The following is a 21,283-nucleotide window of genomic DNA, read 5'->3' as shown; positions in this document are numbered from 1 at the left end:
TGAAGCGCCTGCTTAAGTCTTTTGCTCACCTTTTTACAGCGTTGTCTGATTATGAGAGGGTTTTTTTTTAAGTAGTCTGAATATGAATCTCCTTATGTGTTACAGATATCTTCTTTCACTTTGTGGTTTCTCATTTCACTCTCTTTAAAATGTCTTTCAATGACTAGACATTTTAGTGTAGTATTAATGTACTCCAAATTTACCACTTTTTTCCTTTACAATTAGTGCTTTTTCTTGTTTAAGAAATTCTTCCATCTGCTGAAGCCAAGAAGATATTCTCCTTTATTATTTTATTTTAAAAAAACCTTATAGTTGTCACTTTCACATTAAAGCTGTAATCTTCCTGGAATTGATTTTGAGATATAGTGTGAGGATAACTAATTGTCCCTGTATCATTTATTGAAAAATTTATCCTCTCGTCACCATTCTTCTCTGTGTGCTGTTTTTTTAAAGAAACTGGTAAACACACAGTATTGTTCAAGCACTGTATGTCTTTGAGAAAACCATAAACAAAGGCTTGATAGTTAAGAATAAGACGAAAAACAGTAGACTATAATATCTAAGGAACCTGGAAGTTGTAACAGAAATAGCTATGAGGTGAACATTTACTTAACTGTCTACTACCTGATGCTGAAAGCACAGTGTGGGCGTGGGCTTTGAGGACATGGAGATTGGCATTAGAGATGGGGTCTAGTTCTTGTTAACTGTTTAAATGTGGGTACATTACTTAACTTCTGAACCTCACTTTCCCAGATATAAAATAATAATAATGCCCATCTCAATGAGGGTAATAAAGACAAGGTACTGTAGCATAGCCCATGACAGAGAGGGCTTTAAAAACATATCAGTTTACTTTATTCCATATAATTCAGAGTGTTGCACAAATGGGAAAACTGCTGTAGTGAGAGAGATGATTCAAGACAAATTAGTTCTGGATCTTCCCAGGATACCTGCCTCCCTCCAGGGTTCTTGCTACTCAGCTACACATCCAAGTTTTTCATTTCTAAGTACTCTGGATAAATTCACTAATAATTTAGGATTATTATTTATTGGTTTCATCAAACTTGGTAAGAAACGCATGTTTTGTTCACAGCATGGCATTCTAAATGTTTTAAATGATTCAGTATGAATCTGGATTATGTTCATAGTCCATTCCTGGGACAACCTTTCTTTAAAACAAACAAACAAAAGTTCTGAGAAGACATTATTCCATTTCTACGTCAGAGTTGCCATAGTTTTCCCCTACCCAAAATGTTTCTCCCATCCAAAGTAGTATTTGGATGACATTATATGGGCACTGCAGACCACCATTTCTCTTTGTGAAATGCTTTTACCATCATCTTAAACTGAAAATGTACAAAATAATATTTTTCCCAAACCCTTCTCCTTCTTTACGTCTTTCATCTATCCAGCCCGTGTGTTCAGCCTGTCATCAAGTTTTGTTCACTCTTCTTTCAAAATATTTTTCTAATTGTCTTTCATATTTTCTCTACTCCCACCTTATTCCAGGCCTTCAACATTCGCTTCACAACTAAGCTAGTCTTGCTTTCAGGTTAATTTTACCATATCACTTGCCTGCTCCAGAAGTCCCAATGACTCCTGATTACCTATAAGAGTGGTTTTCAAACTTCTTCAGAAAGAATTCTGTTTTATTAGTTTGTTTAAATTCAGATATCCAAGCTATTTCCAGGAGATCCGTTAAGTCTGAGATAAGACTTGTGGCTCACTCCAAATACATTTTTTTAAACGTCACTGTTGATTCTATATGTACAGATAAGGTTGAAAATCAGTGGCTGGAGGGGAGGACTAGAGGATGGGATGGTGGGTGCTTGTGGTTAGATGGAGTTACTTACCCCCAGACCTTCTGTTGGCCCAGGACAGAAACCATTCCCAAAGCCAACTGCTGAGACAGGGATTGGACTGGACAATGGCTTGGAGAGGGATGCTGGTGAGGAGTGAACTTCTTGGATCAGGTGGACACTTGAGACTATGTTGGCGTCTCCTGCCTGGAGGGGAGATGAGAGGGTAGAGGGGGTTAGAAGCTGGCGAAATAGACATGAAAAGAGAGAGTGGAGGGAGGGAGCAGGCTGTCTCATTAGGGGGAGAGCTATTGGGAGTATGTAGCAAGGTGTATATAAGTTTTTGTGTGAGAGACTGACTTGATTTGTAAACTTTCACTTAAAGCACAATAAAAAAAAAAAAAGATAGTAGTTTTGTTTTGGGTGATCGATACAAGCAAATCTTCATGACCTGGGATTAGGCAACGGTTTCTTATATATGAAACCAAAAGTGTTAAATGACAAAAGAAAAAAAAAACAGATAAATTGAACGTCTTAAAAATTAAAAACTTTTGTGTATCAGAGGATACCATTAAGAAAGTGAAAAGACAACCTATAGAATGGGAGAAAATATTTGCAAATCATATCAAGGGACTTGTATCCAGAAGATACAAAGAACTCTTACAGCTCTATAAAAAGGCAAATAACCCAATTTTAAAACGAGCAAGTAATTTGAATAGTCGTTTCTTCAAAGACGATACACAAATGGCCAACAAGCACATGAAAAGATGCTCAACATTGATAGCCAATAGGGAAATGTAAATCCACACCAAGGTGAGATACCACCCTACACCCACTAGGATGGCTATACGGAGCCCTGGTGGCACCGTGTTTAGGTGGTTGACTGCTAACTGAAAGGTCTGCAGCTTGAACCCACCAGTCACTCCACAGGGGAAAGATGTGGTAGTCTGCTTCTGTAAAGATTACACAGCCTTAGAAACCCTATGGGGCAGTTCTACTTTGTCCTGTGAGGCTGCTATAAGTCGGAATTGACTCCATGGCAACAGGTTTTAGGATGACTATGACAAAAAGAGACAATAAAAAGTATTGGCAAGCGTGTAGAAGAAATTGGAACCCTCATACACTGCTGGTGGAAATCTAAATGCTAAAGCCACTTTAGAAAAGTTTTTACAGTTCCTCAAAATGTTAAACAGGGAGTTACCATACCATATGACCCAGCATTTTCACTTTTAGCTATATATTCAAGATAAATGAAAATATATGCCTACACAAACACTTACATGAATGTGGTACGGCCCTACATGATGGAACGTTATTTAGCAATAAAAAAGAATGAAGTACTGATAACGTGCTACAACGTGGATGAACCTTGAAAGCATTATGCCAAGTGAAAGAATCCAGTCATATATGATTCCATTTATGTGAAATGATATCCAGAATAGACAAATCCACAGAGACAGAAAGTAGATCAGTGGTTGCTTAGGGCTGATGAGTTGGGGGAAAATGGGTTCTCTTCCTATCACTAAAAGCTGCAGTTTACGGGCCTGATGCTACTTTGCTGTCTTATTGCTTACCACATACCGCTACAAACCTCATAGTATACCCAGGGCAGTCTCTTTATTGTCCCTTGAAATTATTAGCGTGTTAATTCTAGTTAGTCTGCTTTTGCTTAGGCACTTCTCCAGCCCCCACCCAGAATACCATTTCTACTTTTCCCCTCTCCTCCAGATCCTTGCCATTCGACTAAGTTCCACTTCCTTCTCGAGTCTTTCCCAAGGAGCATCTCTTTTATGGCTTTTGGTTCTCTAACACACTGCTGCACCCAGTGGAAGGGGCCATGTACACATGTTAAATGAGTGAAGAAATGGAGGAGCTTGTTTAGGGAATATGGGAGATTATGAATAAGAAGTTTTAGGAAATTATGAAACGCATTACGAATAAAAGCAGTTCTAGAGCCAAAAGAAGATAAACAATCACATCAAATAGAAATACAGTTTTCTAGGTTCAGGGTAACTGATCAAACTTAAGTTCTAAAAGCTTCATGTTCCCTGTTTTTTTGTTGTTGTTGTTTGTTTGTCTTTTGGCATTTCTTTCTTTCTTTTTTTTTGTTTTTGATCTTCTGTAGAGAATTTAATCCTTTGAGACTGCTTCTACAAACGGGGGTGAATGTACCATATTTATCTCTGAACCTCACCCTCATTCCGAGCACATCCTACCCATTTTAAATCCTCAGTTGATAACTGTTGAACAAATGCATTGATTCCACTTTAACAATAGTACCTCCTAGGCGAGACTTTTTTTTTTTTTTTTTACATATTTGCTTTTTAACATCTTTTTTTTTTTTTTAGCTGTATTAGCTCTCTTTTTTTTAATTGTACTTTAGATGAAGGTTTATAGAACAAACTAGCCTCTCATTAAACAATTAGTACACATATTGTTTTATGACATTGGTTACCACCCCACAGCATGTTAACACTCTCCCTTCTCAGCCTTGGGTTCCCCATTACCAGCTTCCCTGTCCCCTCCTGCCTCTAGTCCATGTCCATGGGATGGTGTGCCCCTTTAGTGTTGTTTTGTTTTATGGGCCTGTCTAATCTTTGAGTAAAGGGTAAACCTCAGGAGTGACTTTATTTAGTACTGAGCTAAAAGGGTGTTTGGGAGCCATACGCCCAGGATTTCTCCAGTCTCTGTCAGACCAATAAGTCTGGTTTTTTGTTTGTTTTTGTGAGTTAGAATTTCGTTCTACATTTTTCTCCGGCTGTATCCAGGACCCTCTATTGTGATCCCTTTCAGAGCAGTTGGTGGTGGTAGCAGGGTACCATCTAGTTATGCTGGACTTAGTCTGGTAGAGACTGTAGTACTTGTGGTCCATCAGTCATTTGAACTGATCTTTCCCTTGTGTCTTTGGTTTTCTCCATTCTCCCTACTCCAGATGCGGTGATACCAGTGGAGTATATCTTAGATGGCCACTGAGAAGCTTTTAAGACCTCAGATGCTACTCACCAAAATAGAATATAGAACATTTTCCTTAGAAACTGTGTTATGCCAGTTGAACTAGATGTTCCCTGATATTTTTAGGCATTTCTGATCCAAGCCAGCAAGATTTCTTCGTTGTTTTTTACTCATTACTTTAAATTTTGCTGTGAGGATTTTCTCTTTCAAGTTGGGTCACCTATCAGTTTTTCAGTTGTCCATACAAGTAGATAATTAAAAACTGGCAAAAGTCTTAGTAATTCTATCCCGTCCATCTGTTCCTCATCGTACCCCATCCTACCTTTACGTCTTACCACACGTGCCTGAGTTCCTCTAGTACTTCCCTAAAGTACACAAAACAGACAGTTTGAGTTTTAACTTTTTATTTTTTCCTTCTAGTTCTCTTATACTGTGTAGCAAAGTACCCCCAAAGACAAGCAGCTAAAACAATAAAGAGATGGTATTTTCCCCCACCCTGGTTATTCAGCCTCTGGTGAAGTATTGATTGGGAAGGCCTGAACTTTCAAAATGAGTTACAGAATTAGTGTATTTTCATAATTTGTGGTTTCTCCTACATAGGTAATTTAAAATGTCAGAAAACACATTATGGTATGGCTGAATGACAATGAACCATCTAGATTTTAACTTACGAGATGTGCATTAATATTGAAGATGAATGTAAAATACTTGTAAAGAGCCAGCCAGACAAGAGAGCAATACGCTTTCGATGAAACTATCAATGTATAATAAATCATATGTTTATTGAAGGGGGAAAGTGGGTCAAATCCTATTAGGTTTATTACATTAGCAAATGGATTGGAATACCCCAAGATCATTCATTAGAGGAAGCTAGCTTTAATCAAAGAAGATGTGTCATGGCAGTCAGGGAGAAGCAGATTTTGCTTGAATGTGCAATGCTTTAGAATTAGGAGTAAGAATAAAACGTGGAGTGGTTATATGAGAGACAGGTTGTAAGATTTGAGAATTTTGCTTCATATGTATTACGAAATAAGAGCAAGCTGGTGGGAGTTTTTGTTATTGAATCTTATTGAAATCTTGCGGTTGGTCACTGAGCCCAGCTGTTGAAGCCAGCTGTTTGGCTGTGACACGCTCTGGAAGCAGGTGCTTCCCCACATGTGGCCCTCTCTCGTTGTCAGACCCTAATCATATCATTCATTCTCACACATTTCTCATATAAATGCCTAATAGCTGTCTAAGCCTGAGGGTATCTCTGAAGCTGGTTCCCTTTGATATTGTTTATTCTGTAAAGATCTCCTGTTTGATAGATAAAATAAATGAGCTTGTGCCACCAAGTTGTGCCTTTACCACTCCCTGGCAGTGTAAAAGGGTGGACAAGTAACCAATTGTAGATAAGACATTTGCGGTTCAGAGTGAGAAATCTCCTATATCCTTTAAACTGATTTTTAGAAAAATCTTAAACCAACTGGTTTAAATTCATTGCTTGGCCGGTTGCACTCTCAATTCAAAACACACACACAAAAAAAACTTCATAATTCTGTCTTCTGGACTTTTGTATCCAATCACACCAATGTCAGAGTCTATCAGTTATAACAGAATCTACCAGCATTTCTCTTCTGCACTGGGAGAGGAAGCCTAGTCATGGAAAAGGACCTGGTAATGGTCTTTAAAAACTAAAAAAAAAAAAGAAAGGATCTTCTTTCTATAGAATTTCCAAAGTCATCTGCTTTTCTGAATCTCATTTCTTGGGATTTTTAGCAACCTATCTATCCCTTTTTTTTTTTTTTTTAAATCTATCCCCACTCTTTTACAAAACTTATTTTTAACAGGATTCAGTCCATGCAGACTTTAATTTGTAAATGAAAATTACTGTATTTTAAAAAAAGTTGTAGTTAGCTGGTACAATTTTAAATGTAGTTTCATTTATAGCCCAAACCAAGAAAACCCCAGTCCTGTTGCCATGGAGTTGATTCCAACTCGTAGTGACCCTGCTGGACACAGTAGAACTGCCCCATAAGGCTTCCAAGGAGAGGCACTCAAAGCAAACCAGCTGGGTTGTCAGTGTGAGATGGCTCCACTAGCCAGCAGGTGAGGAGAGGATGCCCCATTGATTTTATAGCATTTTAATTTAGTGACTTTTTCTTGAATCCCTTTGTATAAAAACACTGTGTGGGGACTAGGATAAATTAAACTATTACCTTCCCATTTACAAATTAGTGGACAATATAAACACATAATAAAGCTGACTATGAGATAAGGCAGAATGGTAACTGGGGTGTAGAGGTATAAACAAAGGACTCTGGAAGCACAGAAGAGGAAGCCATTGACATGGTATTTTGAGGTGGAAATCAGTCAAGGTTTCATACAGGAAGTAATTCTGAGCTGGGTCTTGAAGATGAGTAATATTTCAAAGACGGAAAGGAAAGGAAAAGACATGGGACAGAGAGGAAGTTGCATAAGAAAGGCAAATAAACATAGGATGTGAATAGTCTAGTAATGCTGGAATGGCCAGGGATAAGTTGGAAAGGCAGGGTGGGGCTTGGTTGAGAAGGATCTTAAATGATAATGCGAAGAGATTTTGACTGTTCTGTAAGCAGAAGGGAGACAACAGATGTTTTTGAGCAAAGAGGTAACATAATCTGATTTGTGTAACACTCACTGTGCTATGGATGGATGGCTTAGAGAGAAATGCAGTCGTCTTAGGTAGTAAGCCATAGCAGCAGTCTGGGTCAGAGATGGTAAAAGTATCAACTGAGGTGGGAGAAATGGAAATAGAAAGGTGGATATGGGCTCAAAATACACTTATAGGATAGAAGCAGTAAGACTTTTATTGCCAGCTTGACATGGGAAATGGGGGTAGAAAGGATTTAAAGTTGACCCTAGTTTCCCTGGTAACTGGGACGGTGATGCCATTAGGAAGATAGGAAGAGCAGAATTGATTTTGGAAAATGTGGGTTTGATGTGTTTCTTCCCATGTCGTTACTGGAAATTTATGTCAGGAAGTTAAAAGTAGTACCAAGACCAGGAGTACAAATTTGGGGAATTACCCCCTAAACAAGTGATAGTGAAAGCTGTGGGATCGGAAGAGTTAGCCCTGAAAAAATATAGAGCAAGAGGAAACAGTCAAAATCAGATACCTTACCAGAAAACACCTTGTATAAAAGGTAGACAGAAGAAAAGCAAATAGCAAAAGGAGGCAGAGTTATCCACAAGAGCACAAAAAACTAGGAAAGGAAGGAAAAGGTTTCGGAGAATAGATAGGTGCTTAGCATTTCCAGGGGTGATGCAGGGGGTGTGGTAAAGCACTCAGCTGCTAACCAGAAGGTCAGTGGTTCGAACCCACCAACTGCTCCACAGGAGAAAGGTGTGGCAGTCTGCTCCCATAAAGATTTGCAGCCTTGAAAACCCTGTGGGGCAGTTCCACTGTAGGGTTGCTGTGAGTCGGAAACCCACTCGACGGCAGTGGGTTTGGTATGCCTGGAATAGGAGGGAGTTTTTATGTAGATGAGGGATTTCTAGTCTGTGATACATATAGGTTGTTCATAAATAAAAGTTTTTACAGCTCAACAGCTCTCTTTGGCTTGTTACTCTTGCTCATTTTCTTAGTGTTTCTCCCCAAGCTTATCCCTCGTGCATCCCTCCTACCAGTGCCAGTTGCCTGGAGTCAGTTCAGACTCATGATGACCCCACGTGTGTCAGAGTAGAATTGTGCTCTACAGGGTTTTCAGTTACTGTTTTTCAGAAGGAGATTGCCAGGCCTTTCTTCCAAGGTGCATCTAGGTGGACTTGAGCTGCCAACTTTTTGATGAGTAGCCAGTGAGTTAACCATTTATACCCCCCGGGGCTCCACCTCCCACCGCCTTACCTACTCCCCCTTAAAACAGTGGGGGCAGGGAGGCTGAAGCACAAAGGGAGTTGAAGTTAAAATGTAAACATTCTCGGTTCAGTTTGTAAATAAGCTACATGTTCTTTATTTTGAGTAAGCCATCTTAACAATAATAATGTCCAGTGTCTAATTTTTAAGTCACTTTGTCGCTCCAAAAAACCCTAACTTTGTTGCTAGAGGTCATAAATGTTCTTGCCATAAAAAGTAAAATTAATATGAAAATCCTGGGTCCAATTCAGTAGGCTACATGTATTTACTGATTCTGATATGTTCTTAACATCAATTATAATCTGATTTCATTGTTGTTACAGGAACAAGTACCACTCACCCCAGTCTGCCAGGGTTTGCCATCTTTGCTGGTGTAAATCAATCATGTTTACTTTTCCGGACCAGTTATCTTTTGCATCCCAGCTACCCTGTATCTCTATTTCACTACTTTTTTTTTTAAGTGGCTAGCTATGTATTTTCTACTTTCTATTTTCAGATTTGGTATTCCAATCTGAGTGACTAGAGACTAGTGTTTGCTGGGTTAAATAACATAAGTAATGTCCATTTGCCTTTCTAGATTTTGGCTTCAGTAACCTCTTTACTCCTGGGCAGCTGCTGAAGACCTGGTGTGGTAGCCCTCCCTACGCTGCACCTGAACTCTTTGAAGGAAAGGAATATGATGGGCCCAAAGTAGACATCTGGGTAAGTAACTACCTCCTATTACAGCCGGTGGCATTGGTTACCCTGGGCGGCGCGGCTTCTGATGCTGCATCGGAGCCCTGGTAGTGTAGTGGTTAAGTGCGTGGCTGCTGACCAAAAGATCAGCAGTTCGAATCAACCAGCTTTCTCCTTGGAAACCGTATGGGGCAGTTCTGCCATGTCCCTCCCATAGGGTCACTATTAGTCGGAATCGACTTGATGGCAACAGGTTTGGTTTTGGTTTTTTTCATGCTGCATGTGTATGGGGATCTTGGTCACCTGTTCTTTGAATTCCCAATTCGTTATCCGGTCTTTCTTCCTGTAATTATCACCTGGGCTAAGCCACATGTTTCAAATTCCCCTTTGTAGCTACAAAAGAGCCCCAGGGCCAGCTTTGATGGGTGCTCTTGCCAAGAATAGAGATTCTTTCTGTTGCTCTCACTTACTTTCCCCCTAGAGGGTGAATACAGAGAGAAATCTGGGCTATGTTACCCAAAATTGATGTCTAAAAGCAAAGAAGAGCGTTAAATATTCTGAAGATGATTGGTCTAGACATGCCCATATTTTTTTCTCATTAAAAAAAAGGAAGGAAAAGTTTTGTTGCATTACCTTGTGCATGACTCGGCATCATCTTCACTCTAATGGCCTCATTTGTTTCCTCTGATGCAATTAATTATACATACTCTCTGTTTGGGATGCAGAGCCTTGGAGTCGTCCTCTATGTGCTTGTGTGTGGTGCCTTACCATTTGATGGGAGCACACTGCAGAATCTGCGGGCCCGGGTGCTGAGTGGAAAGTTCCGCATCCCATTTTTTATGTCCACAGGTAAGGGAGTTGCCAGCACGTAGCTGTAACTGGGTTCAGGATAGTTGGGCATGCTAAGCAATCCCAGGAATTCAGCGATTCAGTATTAATGGTCCGCTTAACAACCTTCCTTAGCTCCAGTTTGTTGACTTGACATCTCCAGGAGGCAGAATTCTATAGGGAAAAGAATACAGGCCTTGGCATCAGATTGCCCTAGTGTTTGTATGGCAGATTACTAAGTAGTCTTCCTGGACTTTAATTTCCTTATCTATGCATTGGTTGAGAGTTTTGTAAAGGTTATTACTGTAAGGATTAAAGTAGATAATACATGCAGAGATTCACTAGGCCCATCGTGTAGCAGCAATGCAATAAAAATTTCTGTTTCACCTCGGTTTTTCATCTCTCTCCCCCATCCTTTTTCAGGATAATATTTTCATGTACTAGCCCCTATTGAGGTGTGGTTTTAAATGCCAAGGATAAAGCAGGGCTTACATCTTAATTTGCTACTTAATTTTCTATCTTTATGACACTTATCCACTAGACTCAAATTAAAAAAAAAAAAAAAATTTTTTTTTTTTTTTTCCTAAATGAGTGGGCAATAGGGTGAGTAGCTCTTGGAGAAATTTCATACCGAAAATAGACACCAGATGCCCAGAGTCTGGAGCATTTTATCACCATTTATACACACATAAGAAGAAAACATTTTAGAACAATGCGTAAAGTAGTATATTTAGTTTTGCTTAATCATCTATATACATTTTACAGGAGAACACACATAGTGTGTATACCCTGGGTTGGCAGCAAAGCATAAGCACACAGGAATTGCATTTTAAAATAAATAAGTGAAACGTGGACTAGTCTTAACTTTAAGTCTTCTTAGAATTAATGACTTAATAGTGTTAGATAATGTTAAGTGCTGTGAGAAAAATAAAGGAAAGGGGCTTAGGGGTGGTGGGTGGGAAGTTATTTTAAAAAGGGTGGTCGAGGAACCCCTTCACTGAGAATGTGAAAAGCAAAGACTTAAAGAAGGTGAGGACATAGCTGGCAGATACCTGAGGACGAACATTCTAAGCAGAGGGGACAGCAAGTGCAAAGGCCCTAGGGAGGGAGCATGCTTGGAGTGTTTAAGAACAGCAGGGAGGCCTGTTTGCTACAGAGGAATGCGGTACTGAGTAAAGAGCAGTGATGTAAGAAGTAAGAGGAGGTGAACCCTCTGGGGTGCAGTCAATGAATGTCATACAGGCTTTAGTTTTTACTCTGAATGAAATGCAAAGTATTAGAGGGTTTTGAAAGAGGAGTGACATGATCTAACTTTGGGGTTTTTTTTCCCTCCCAAATTTTATTATGAAATTTTTAAACATACAAAAAAGTTGGAGGACTTTTGGTGGATGGGTGGAAACAAAGCCTAATTCATGTGGAAACAACAAAAAAGAATGGGAGGAAAATGGCGACAGGAAATAGATACAACTCTTTCCAAGCCCACTGTAAATAGGACTACCAGTCATCTTCTCTTTCATGTCTTGAAGGCACATCAGTGGAAACATTTTCAAAACTGAATTTAACTCTTCCCCTCCTGGGATTTACCCTGTTCTCTGTCATAGTGAATGGCATCACCAGGTCCCGGCTGTGCAGCCTCATAGGCCTTCTTCCCAAGGCCCATCAGAGAATGCTGTCAGAAGGGTGAGGCCTAGGAGAAAATGAATTCATGAGGCTCTTTAAGTCTTTGCTTGGCTTACCACGAAGTTTTGAAGTTAATGGGAGGGAATCCTAGAGTCTGTCCCTGAGTTCTTTTTCTGCTTACCCCTCCAGTTTCTGGGCACAATCATACCTCACTAGAGCTAGAAATGATAATTTAGAGGCAAGAGCTGGCTACCTCCTAGCCTGTCGGGTCTGCTGTCACTGCACTGCAGAAGATAATGTGGTTGAGAGAAATCCCTAAGAATAAGAACCTTTCTTTTCTCAGACTGTTGCCTTAGACTTAGGCTGAGTTTATCCATTTTTCTGTCAAAAAAGATCTAGAAACTCCAGCAGAGCTGGTGTAGTTTTCCAAATTAACACTTGCGAGGCGAAGGGTGGAAAGGCCCTATGGTCTAGCTTCTTTTTTCTTCAGCCAAGTTGAATTCCAGAGTACTTGCAGCTGTGTGGGAGGCCATGCTATACAAACGGATACAGTTAGTTCAAGAATTCTAAGCTTCTCTCTGTTGTCAGTAATGTGTGGAATGAAATGTCCTCACAATTAGTGGATATTTCCATGCCCTTTCTTTTATGTTTGATACAAGGTTCCCTTTCATGGGTATCACCGAGATGTAGTAAGGAGATACCCTTTCAAGTTGGAATGACACTGGTATTCATAAATTTAAAAGGAGATTTTTTTCAAGGCTGAATCGATTTTGTACACCTCATCTTATAACTACAGGATATGTCTTCCTCCTCTCACCCCTAGAGTGTAAGCCCCTTGATAGTAGAACTGTGCTTTGCACAGTAGCATCTTCCGTAAAACCTCATGGTGCTTGGTATGGCAGAAACATACAGTAAATATATTTTAATGAAAAATCGAATCATCACCACGTTTAACTCTAGAATCTCACATCAGACTCTTGTGTTTTATTATTACCATAATAGGTTACCCGCTGATGGTCTGGATTATGATTTATTCAGTGAGCCAGTTGGTTTTATGCGTTTCTGTTATATGGATTATCAAGTAGATGACGGGGTCAAGTGATTTCTAGTTTTAAAAAGTGGTTTTGATCTACTATAGAGCTAGCTGTCTATATCTCAAGTAAAATCAGTTTGGTCTAGACCAGTAGTTTTGGATTAAACTTCTCAGAGCATCCCAGAGAGCAGTTAGGTGAAACTTTGAGCCTAAATTATGGAAGGATTAAAGGTTTAAACTTGCTGTCTGTTTGAACTGTTGCGGAAGATGAGAACTGGCCACCTGTGTTAGCAGATGCTTCCTCTTACTCCCCTTCCCAGTGACGAAAACCAACAACTTAGTTTTGTTGAGCACCAAACTCATTCACTAACAATACATTTTTAAAAACCATGAGACACCTACTTCTTAAAGCCCAGTTTGCCTTATTCCCTGAGTGTGCCGCCTGCTAGCAAATATAGTAAGATCAGACATCTATTTAACTGAAGGAAAATTAATTTACAGTGAAAAATGACAGTGATGGAGAGTGCATTGAGATCTCTTGTGGACAATATTTTTGAGTCCTTATTGATTAGACTTCATTGTGACTTAATTAATCGTAATACTGCATAAGCATTTTATCATTGGGAATGCAAGGCTGAGGCTTACATAATGTTTCTGATGGAGAATGTACTGTGCAGCTACTGCCAAAAAGCTTCCACTTAGAGGCAAACACCTCTGCCCTGATTGGCTTACTCAGCGAGAACCACAGAGCTTCATTCTTGGTAAAAGCACTTTGTTTAGTAAGAATGAGACAGGGGAATAGAGTTGCTCATCTTAGTCTCCATGTACGAAGGGGTTGAGAGTCCTCGAGGCAGTTCTCTTATACCTTCTTACACCTCCAAAACTAGGGATAAAATCTAGATAGCTGCTTTTGTTTTAGTGAATGCAGAAATCATAAATCATGTCAGGAAAGAGGCTAGAACCGCTTCAGAGTGAAGCAGGCCTCCTTTGACCATCCTCTTGATTTTACCTAATATAATAGAAAATCAGTGGGAAATATGATCTTTGAGGTCACTAACCAGAGGTATTGGTACTGCCCTATTTATTATTAGACTTTTCAAGCAAGCTGCCTCCTAGCTTATAGCAACCCTTTATAGAAAAATAGAGAAAGGGAAGAAGTTCTAAGTGGAAGGACTCCAGAGATTCAAATAATAGCTAACATTTATTGAGCACTTTCTATGTACCAGGCACTATGGCATCAACTTACTAAATGCTCAAAACAACCTTTTGAAGTAGGCTCTTATTGTCATTTGAAAGACAAGACCACTGAGGCATAAAAAGGTTAAGTAACATACCCAAGACCACACAGCTAGTAAATGGCAGACCTGAGATGTGAACTCTGGCAGTCTGCCTTTGGTTGTATTTTCATTCTCAGTAAATAAATATTTGGCAAATTATTCCAAGAATGAGGAGAGTCCTGGAATAGCTGTCTTTGTCCGTCTACATCTGGATTATTTGTTGAAAAAAGAGTATCAAGTTACCGTATCGGAACCTGGAGTAAAACTGAACCAGAATGATTCATGATCGATGGAGCCCTGATGGTATAGTGGTTAAGAGCTCTCCTGCTAACCAAAAGGTCAGCAGTTCAAATCCACCAGCCGCTCCTTGGAAACGCTGTGGGGCAATTCTACTCTGTCCCATAGGGTTGCTATGAGTTGAAATTAACTTGACAGTAATGGGTTTTTTGTAAAGATTGATATTAGGACTCAGAAAAATATTTGAATTGTATAAGCAACAAATTTTTATAAATGTGAACTGCAAAGTGGACAGCCTCTACTATGACAGTGTAGCAAGTTTGGGGCTGAAAGTAAATGTTGGCATTCCCACCCGTTAAGCATGATCTCCTAATTTCTGAATCTTAATTCTGGCAGAATCATGACCATCTAGAAAAACTAATCGAAAATAAGAAAGGCTCAAGAAATAGCTGTTGCTTTTCTAATAAATGAAGCCGTATGAGTCAAACACTTGTCCCACTCTCCCAGACTATCTCAGTTTGATAAACTGTTAAAACAGAAAAGGAAAGTCTCTCGGCCTAAGTTTATTGATTTCTAATAGAGGCTTTTCTTATCAGCTCCGTCTTTATTTGCTAAATCGTTCCAGACCATTTCCCTATGGCCTCTGTTTGTCACTACGAAAACTCCCACAGGACTGAGTGCTCTGGAATTACTTTTAAACACACCTAGTATTGCTTGGAAAGGGTATACCAGAACACTAGACCATATCCTTCTTCCAAGGAGCTCTGGTGGCACAGTGGTTAAAGTGTTCTGCTGCCAACCAAAAAAGGTCACCAATTCAAACCCATCAGCCGCTCTCTGGCATAAAAGACCTGGGTATCTGCTGCCATAAAAATTTCAGCCTAGGAAACCCTATGGGGCAGTTCTACTCTGTCCTGTAGGGTCGCTTTGGGTTGGAATCAACTGGACAGCACACAACAGGTACCTCTAAGAAGCTGAGATTTCCTGGGTAATTGCTTCTTCTTTGCGTTCTTCCCAGGCTCCTGGCACACAGGTGTCTTACGTTTCCATCAGCTCACAGCAGCTTTATGTGGCCAGAAAGAATCTGTAACTCGATTTCTTTCAGGCCACTCCTCTGCCCACAGAGCTGAAAAGTGATTGCTCTGACGTGCCCCCATATTTTGGCATCACATGAAGGGTTTAAGGGACAGTTGACTTTCCCTACGTCATAGGAATAAGCCTAAAGATTCTAATGATTCAGTGCCTGCAGTTTCTGCCCGTCACTTGTCTATGTTCCTTGATTGGGGAAACCTACTGTGTCTAGCCTTCCATCATGGTATTCATCACCTTGTAGCAATCAGAGTATATGGACTAAACTCGCTATTAGAAAGGGTACTTAATCCTCGCCAGCAAAATTACTAGTAGGACAACCCCTTCCTTAGATGCTGTGTCCCTGCCTTCTCAATTTCTTTAAATCCAACTTTCAGTCCTCCTTTAAAGTTGTTTTACAGCTATTTCATAGCGTTCTGGCCATGAATTTACCCAGCCCATTTTTTACTGACTTGGCTTGTGGGTGAACTTGTTGACATTACACCTGTCATAGGCGGGAATGAAATTGGTTTGATTTGTTTTTACAAAGATATGTTGGCTACTACCTAAAACATTAATGATTAATTTACTTTAGGTACTATATGGGCTAGGAGCTCAGGCTTTGAAGTAAGACTGTCCAAAATTTTTATCCTAGCTCTACTATTTATTATCTGGACAAATTTCTTACCATCTCTGATTTTCAGTTTCTTTATCCATAAAATGGAGATAATAGTAATACTTATTCATAGTGGTTGGCATGTGACTAAAGTGCTTCAATTAACTGAAAGGGTTTCACACTCTACCTACCTTCTAAGTGCTTGATAAATCTTAATAATTATTATTAAATAGTATTTTTCATATATCGCTCCCTATTTTTTTTTTCTTTTTTCTCTTCATGTCTTTCACTTTCTCAACATACTAAAGGGATATTATTAATACTCTTAGTTGAATCCACAGGCTTTATGGAGAAGACTTAGCTGCAAAGAGTTGTTTTAGTTTGTTGTGTTATAACCTTGACATGCAGACATATCTTCAGGTAGTAATATGAATTACTGATTATTCTACATAGCCTCAGAAAAGATCAGCAGGTAAGTACCCCCTGTGTGAGACAAAGAACTCTAAAGCTACTAGAGACGGCCGTGGAAATCATCTGGCCCAGGCTTTTGCCCCCAAGCAGTGCCACATCTCAATCTTATATAAAATGGTAGTCTTCCTGGTTATTCCAGCGTGAAGCATAGAGAATGCTATGATAGCCTATTATATCATGGATTCTTAGAATCGGAATATTAAAGTTGTTGGCAGGAATTGTAGCAGCCATCTAGTTCAACATTCCTTTTATCTACCATTTACTGAAGGCCACTTATGTGTCACAGTAGGCACTGGAGATACAAAACTCAGTAAGACAATCTCCATCCTTGAAGGACTCCCAATCTTCCTCCCGCCCGATGCCGGGGTCCCTTCTAATGGCTTTTGACGTTTCAAATGCCAGCCTCTGATTAAACATTGCTAGTGATAATAAGCTCACTACATCATAGGTGTGATAGGTTGAATTTTGTCCCCCCAAAATGTGTGTCAACTTGGCTAGGCCATGATTCCCGGTATTGTGTGATTGTCCACCATTTTGTCATCTGATGTGATTTTCATATGTTTTGTAAATCCTACCTCTATGATATTAATGAGGCAGGATTAGAGTTATGTTAATGTGGCAGGACTCAATCTACAAGATTAGGTTGTATCTTGAATCAGTCTCTTGAGATATAAAACAGAAAAGTGAACAGAGAGGGGGGGGACCTCCTGCCACCAAGAATGAAGAACCAGGAGGGAAATGTGTCGTTTGGACCCAGGGTCCCTGCACTGAGAAGCTCCTAGACCCGGGAAAGATTGAAGACAAGGGCCTTTCCCCAGAGGTGACAGAGAGGGAAAGCCTTCCCCTAGAGCTGGTGCCCTAAATTTGGACTTCTACCCTCCTAAACTGTGAGAGAATAAACTTCTGTTTGTTAAGCCATCCACTTGTGGTATTTCTGTTACAGCAGCACTAGGTGACTAAGACAATGGGACAAATTATTCCCTTTTCATAATTATATGTCTTTTACAGTTGGAGTTTATCCTATCCAATTGTTTTAAGCTTATTTTTTCAAGTGAACTCTAACCCAGAATGTTAATCTATAAAGTAAATAATAATTATGCTCTGGTGTGGCTTTGCTTGCTTGATTGCTCCCCCTTTCACTTCCCTTAGGGACCCCTCTCAGATCCCTAGAACCCTGACCCAGGAATTTGGATCAACTCTGATAATTTAGAAGGGTTTCTCTACATTGAACTTGTGACTTCTTGATTGTCCCATCTATTTTGTCTCCTTTATAAAAACTCTTCAGATACTTGATGAACACCCAGCATGCCCCTTCCTACACACACCTTATCTTCTCCAAGAGAAATCAGCCTCAGCTCCTTCAGCCTGCCTTCAGGTGACATATTTTTAAAGTTTTAGTCAGGAAATCATCCTTAAGTAATTCTACGTCTTTTTCTAGCCTTTGAAGATGGAAACTGGAGAACAGAACTTCTGCTAATTGTCCTTGGTGAACTTAGTTTTTCATATCCCTCTTCCATTCTCGCCCCTTTCCCTCAAGCCAAATACTTTGAATGTCTTAGGGAAAGCTGTTGGTTATCAAGGACAAAAAAAGGAAAAGGATGTTAAAGACCTAGCCTTCTTACGTCTTTGTTGGACTCACACTGGCAACCTCAAGTTAACTCCCATTTTAGGACCCTACCCCTACGGTGGCTCGCTCTCCACAAAGTCATCCAGATGCCTGTCAGTGCAGCAGGGCAGGGCTGAGCTGAGCATCCTTCAGTTCACTTTGTTTTGGCATATCAGGTTTCACGGGGCCACAGTGATTTTCACCGCAGAGACGGCTTGGCGTCTTGCAGGGAGCGGAGGAAAGCTACCCTCTGAAGGGGAGCTGCTGTCCTGGCACACACAGCAGAGCGGCATATTCTTGTCTGCCCAGAGTGCTTCAATTTCATTCAGTATCAAAGGCTCTGTCTTTTGGGAGGGAACAAGTGATGGGACATTAAAATAGAATACTTGGCGTCTGGAAAAGTTGATGTTTTGTATCCTTTGACCTAAGTCCCTGTCTTCTTTCCACTCATTTAAACAGACTCTCCGTGATTGATCCTGTTACTAGGTTTGAGAGCATTTATTCCCTTTGTTTTCACCCTCTTTCCATATTTCATATAAAATGGTGTGTTCAAATCTAGTTTGAATTTAATTTTGTGAACTATATGACACTTAGGAAATATGAACTGATGGCAATAATCTCTTGGCTGTGCATATTTTAACCATCTGTGTTATATATGAAAAGTGTTAGATGTCCGTTCCTTTGCATGCTGTATATTGTGTAGGGCATACACATGGCCCTTGTCCTTTAGGTTTTGATATTGTAGCTGGGAGTTCTTAACCTGGGACCTATAGGCATCTAGGGATATATAGCAAGCTTCTTGGGCTCCTTGAACATCCTAAATTTTATGCAAGTATTTGTGCAGATTTTTGTGCAGATTTTTTCAAAGGATCTGAGGCCAAATAATGGTTAAGAATGGCTGAATAGAGGTTTTAAGATCCTGAAATTTAACTAGTTAACATCCTTTAATCAGAACTTGCTATGATATTTTGTTTTGTTTTAAGGAAATTGCTTTGAAAAACCTTGTTTTAAAGCAAGCCTGTAACCGAATATGATTCTGCCCAGGGCATCTGATTCAGGACTCATGTGGTTGCCTTTTATGCACTAAATTTTATATGGAAACCAAAGGAAAACAGAAGAGTGCCATCTAGAGGTCTTAGCAACAATTTCACAACTTTTGAAGCAGGCCGAGGTCTTCTGCCTACATAGGGTCTTTAGCTTTAGCAGCTTGCTAAACTAAGAGTGTATTTTCCTCTCAGGAATTGCAGACCAAAAATGTGTGTTGATGATATTTATGATTTATGCAGATGTCACAATTGTGGAGTCCAGGCTTCCTACCCTGGAAACATAATTTTAATAAAAGCTTAATGTCGTAAATGATATTTATTTTGTAGGACTGTAGGAACTACATGCAGTCTTTAGAATCCATACTGTATTGGAATATACTTTTAATCATAAATAAAGGACAAAATTTTGATGCCTGAGATAGAATAATTTTGATATAGGGACTTTATTTCCTTTTAAAGTTAGGATAAACTAAAAATTAAGAGTAATTATTCTTAATTACTTTTACTGTTCCTTTCAAAACAGTAGAGCCTGGTGGCACAGTAACTCAGATTGGCAGTTCGAATCCACCAGCTGCTCTTTAGAAACCCTATGGGGCAGTTCTACTCTGTCCTGTAGGGTCACTATGAGTTGGAACCGACTCAATGGCCGTGGGTTTGGTTTTGGGTTTTTTCAAAATAGTGACATAGAATGGTGTTTGCTACATGGTGTAGAAAGTTTGGATATTGTAGAGTTGAACTTACACTGAAAAATGAGGTCAGACAATTTATATCCATGTGAAAATGTGTAACGAGGTAATCAAGATGATTTGAAATCCTCTGAAGTCCCAGTTCTACCATTTTTTAGCTTTGTGATATTGAATAAGTTATTTAATTTCTCAGAATTTTGCTATCTTCATTTATGGGGCTTATGACAGTGTCTAACTCAAGGTTGTTGTGAAGATTAAATGAAATGAAGTCAGTAAGCCCAATGCGTGATGTATAGAAAGTCTTTAAAAATTAGCAATAATTTATTTTTGCTGTTATCACTGACCAGTTGATTATTCCAGGACAGTTGTAACGAAATTGAAGAATAAATTTTTAAAACCTATATCTTACAGAGAATTTTATATATTTTTAGAAGCATCTCTACAAATACAGTTTTCATTTAATTAGAGTAAATAATAAATATATATTCATACATTGAGTAGATATTTATTCAGCTTCTATTAGGCATACTAACCATTTTTTGCATTGGGAGTTTGGTACTGGGTACATCAGGGAAAAAGACACGGGCCTTACATTGTGGTGAGGGAGCTAGACAATAAACAAATAAATAAATAAAATGATTTCACAGTGATAAGTGCTGTGAAGAAAATTAGTCTAATGGGGTCCTACTTTAGATTAGGTAGGTAGTCAGGGTAGAGCTTTCTGAGGAAGTGACATTTAAGCTTTTATCTGAATGACAAGGAGCCAGCCATGTGAAGGCCTAAGGAGCAGCCATTCCAGCTAAAGGAAACAGCAAGTGTAAATGCCATTAGATGGGACTGTGTTAAGCATATTCAGAGACCAGAAGGAATGCCAGTGTAGCTGGAGCTTAGTGAGCAAAGGGGAGAGTCACAGGAGAAGAGGTCAGAGAGGTAGGAAGGGGCTTTATAGGCCCAGGATGTTGAATTTTATTCTAAAGGTTATGGGAAAACATGGGAGAGTTATAGGGAAGGTAGTGATATGCTCAGATTTATGTTGTAGAAAAACCCTTTTGCATCTCTGTGGAGAATGGATTGTAATGGAGCAAGAATGGAAGCAGAAAGACAAGTTGGGAGACTTTTGCAGTGGTCTAAGCAAGAGATGGTTGTGGCTTGGATAAAGATGTTGAATTAAGGGCTCAAGAATTTGGATCCTCCCCCCTCCCCCCCCCCCCCCGCCGCACACACACACACCCCCAAGACAATTCTAGGCAGTATAGAGGCAGTATAGCACTGTGGTTAAGAGCACCAGCTGAAGAATAAGACTTTCTGGTTTAAAATCTAGCTTACTAACCACGTGATCTTGGACAAGGTTCTTAATTTCTCTGTGGCTAAATTTCAATCTCTATAAAATGGGAATGATGATAGTACCTTTCTCCTAGTGTTACTGTGAGGATTGAATGAGGTAATAATTGTAAAGTGCTCAGAAGACTACTGTCATCATCATCATCACCACCTC

General features: G+C 39.6%; 1 protein-coding gene across 2 annotated transcripts in view; it reads left to right on the top strand.

The window, feature by feature from the left end:
* The window catches only part of SIK3 (SIK family kinase 3), a 263,067-nt gene that overhangs the window by 207,658 nt on the left and 34,126 nt on the right, over window positions 1-21,283 (top strand). For both annotated transcript variants that reach the window (XM_049857327.1, XM_049857326.1), the window contains exons 5-6: window positions 9,203-9,327; window positions 10,026-10,149. In XM_049857327.1, coding sequence (XP_049713284.1) covers window positions 9,203-9,327; window positions 10,026-10,149 — 249 coding nt within the window. The remainder of the gene's footprint in view (window positions 1-9,202; window positions 9,328-10,025; window positions 10,150-21,283) is intronic.

This window comes from Elephas maximus, chromosome 17 (assembly GCF_024166365.1).
Source record: "Elephas maximus indicus isolate mEleMax1 chromosome 17, mEleMax1 primary haplotype, whole genome shotgun sequence".
NCBI lineage: Eukaryota > Metazoa > Chordata > Mammalia > Proboscidea > Elephantidae > Elephas > Elephas maximus.
The sequence above is the reverse complement of the archived record's forward strand: the minus strand, read 5'-3'. Positions and strand labels throughout refer to the sequence as shown.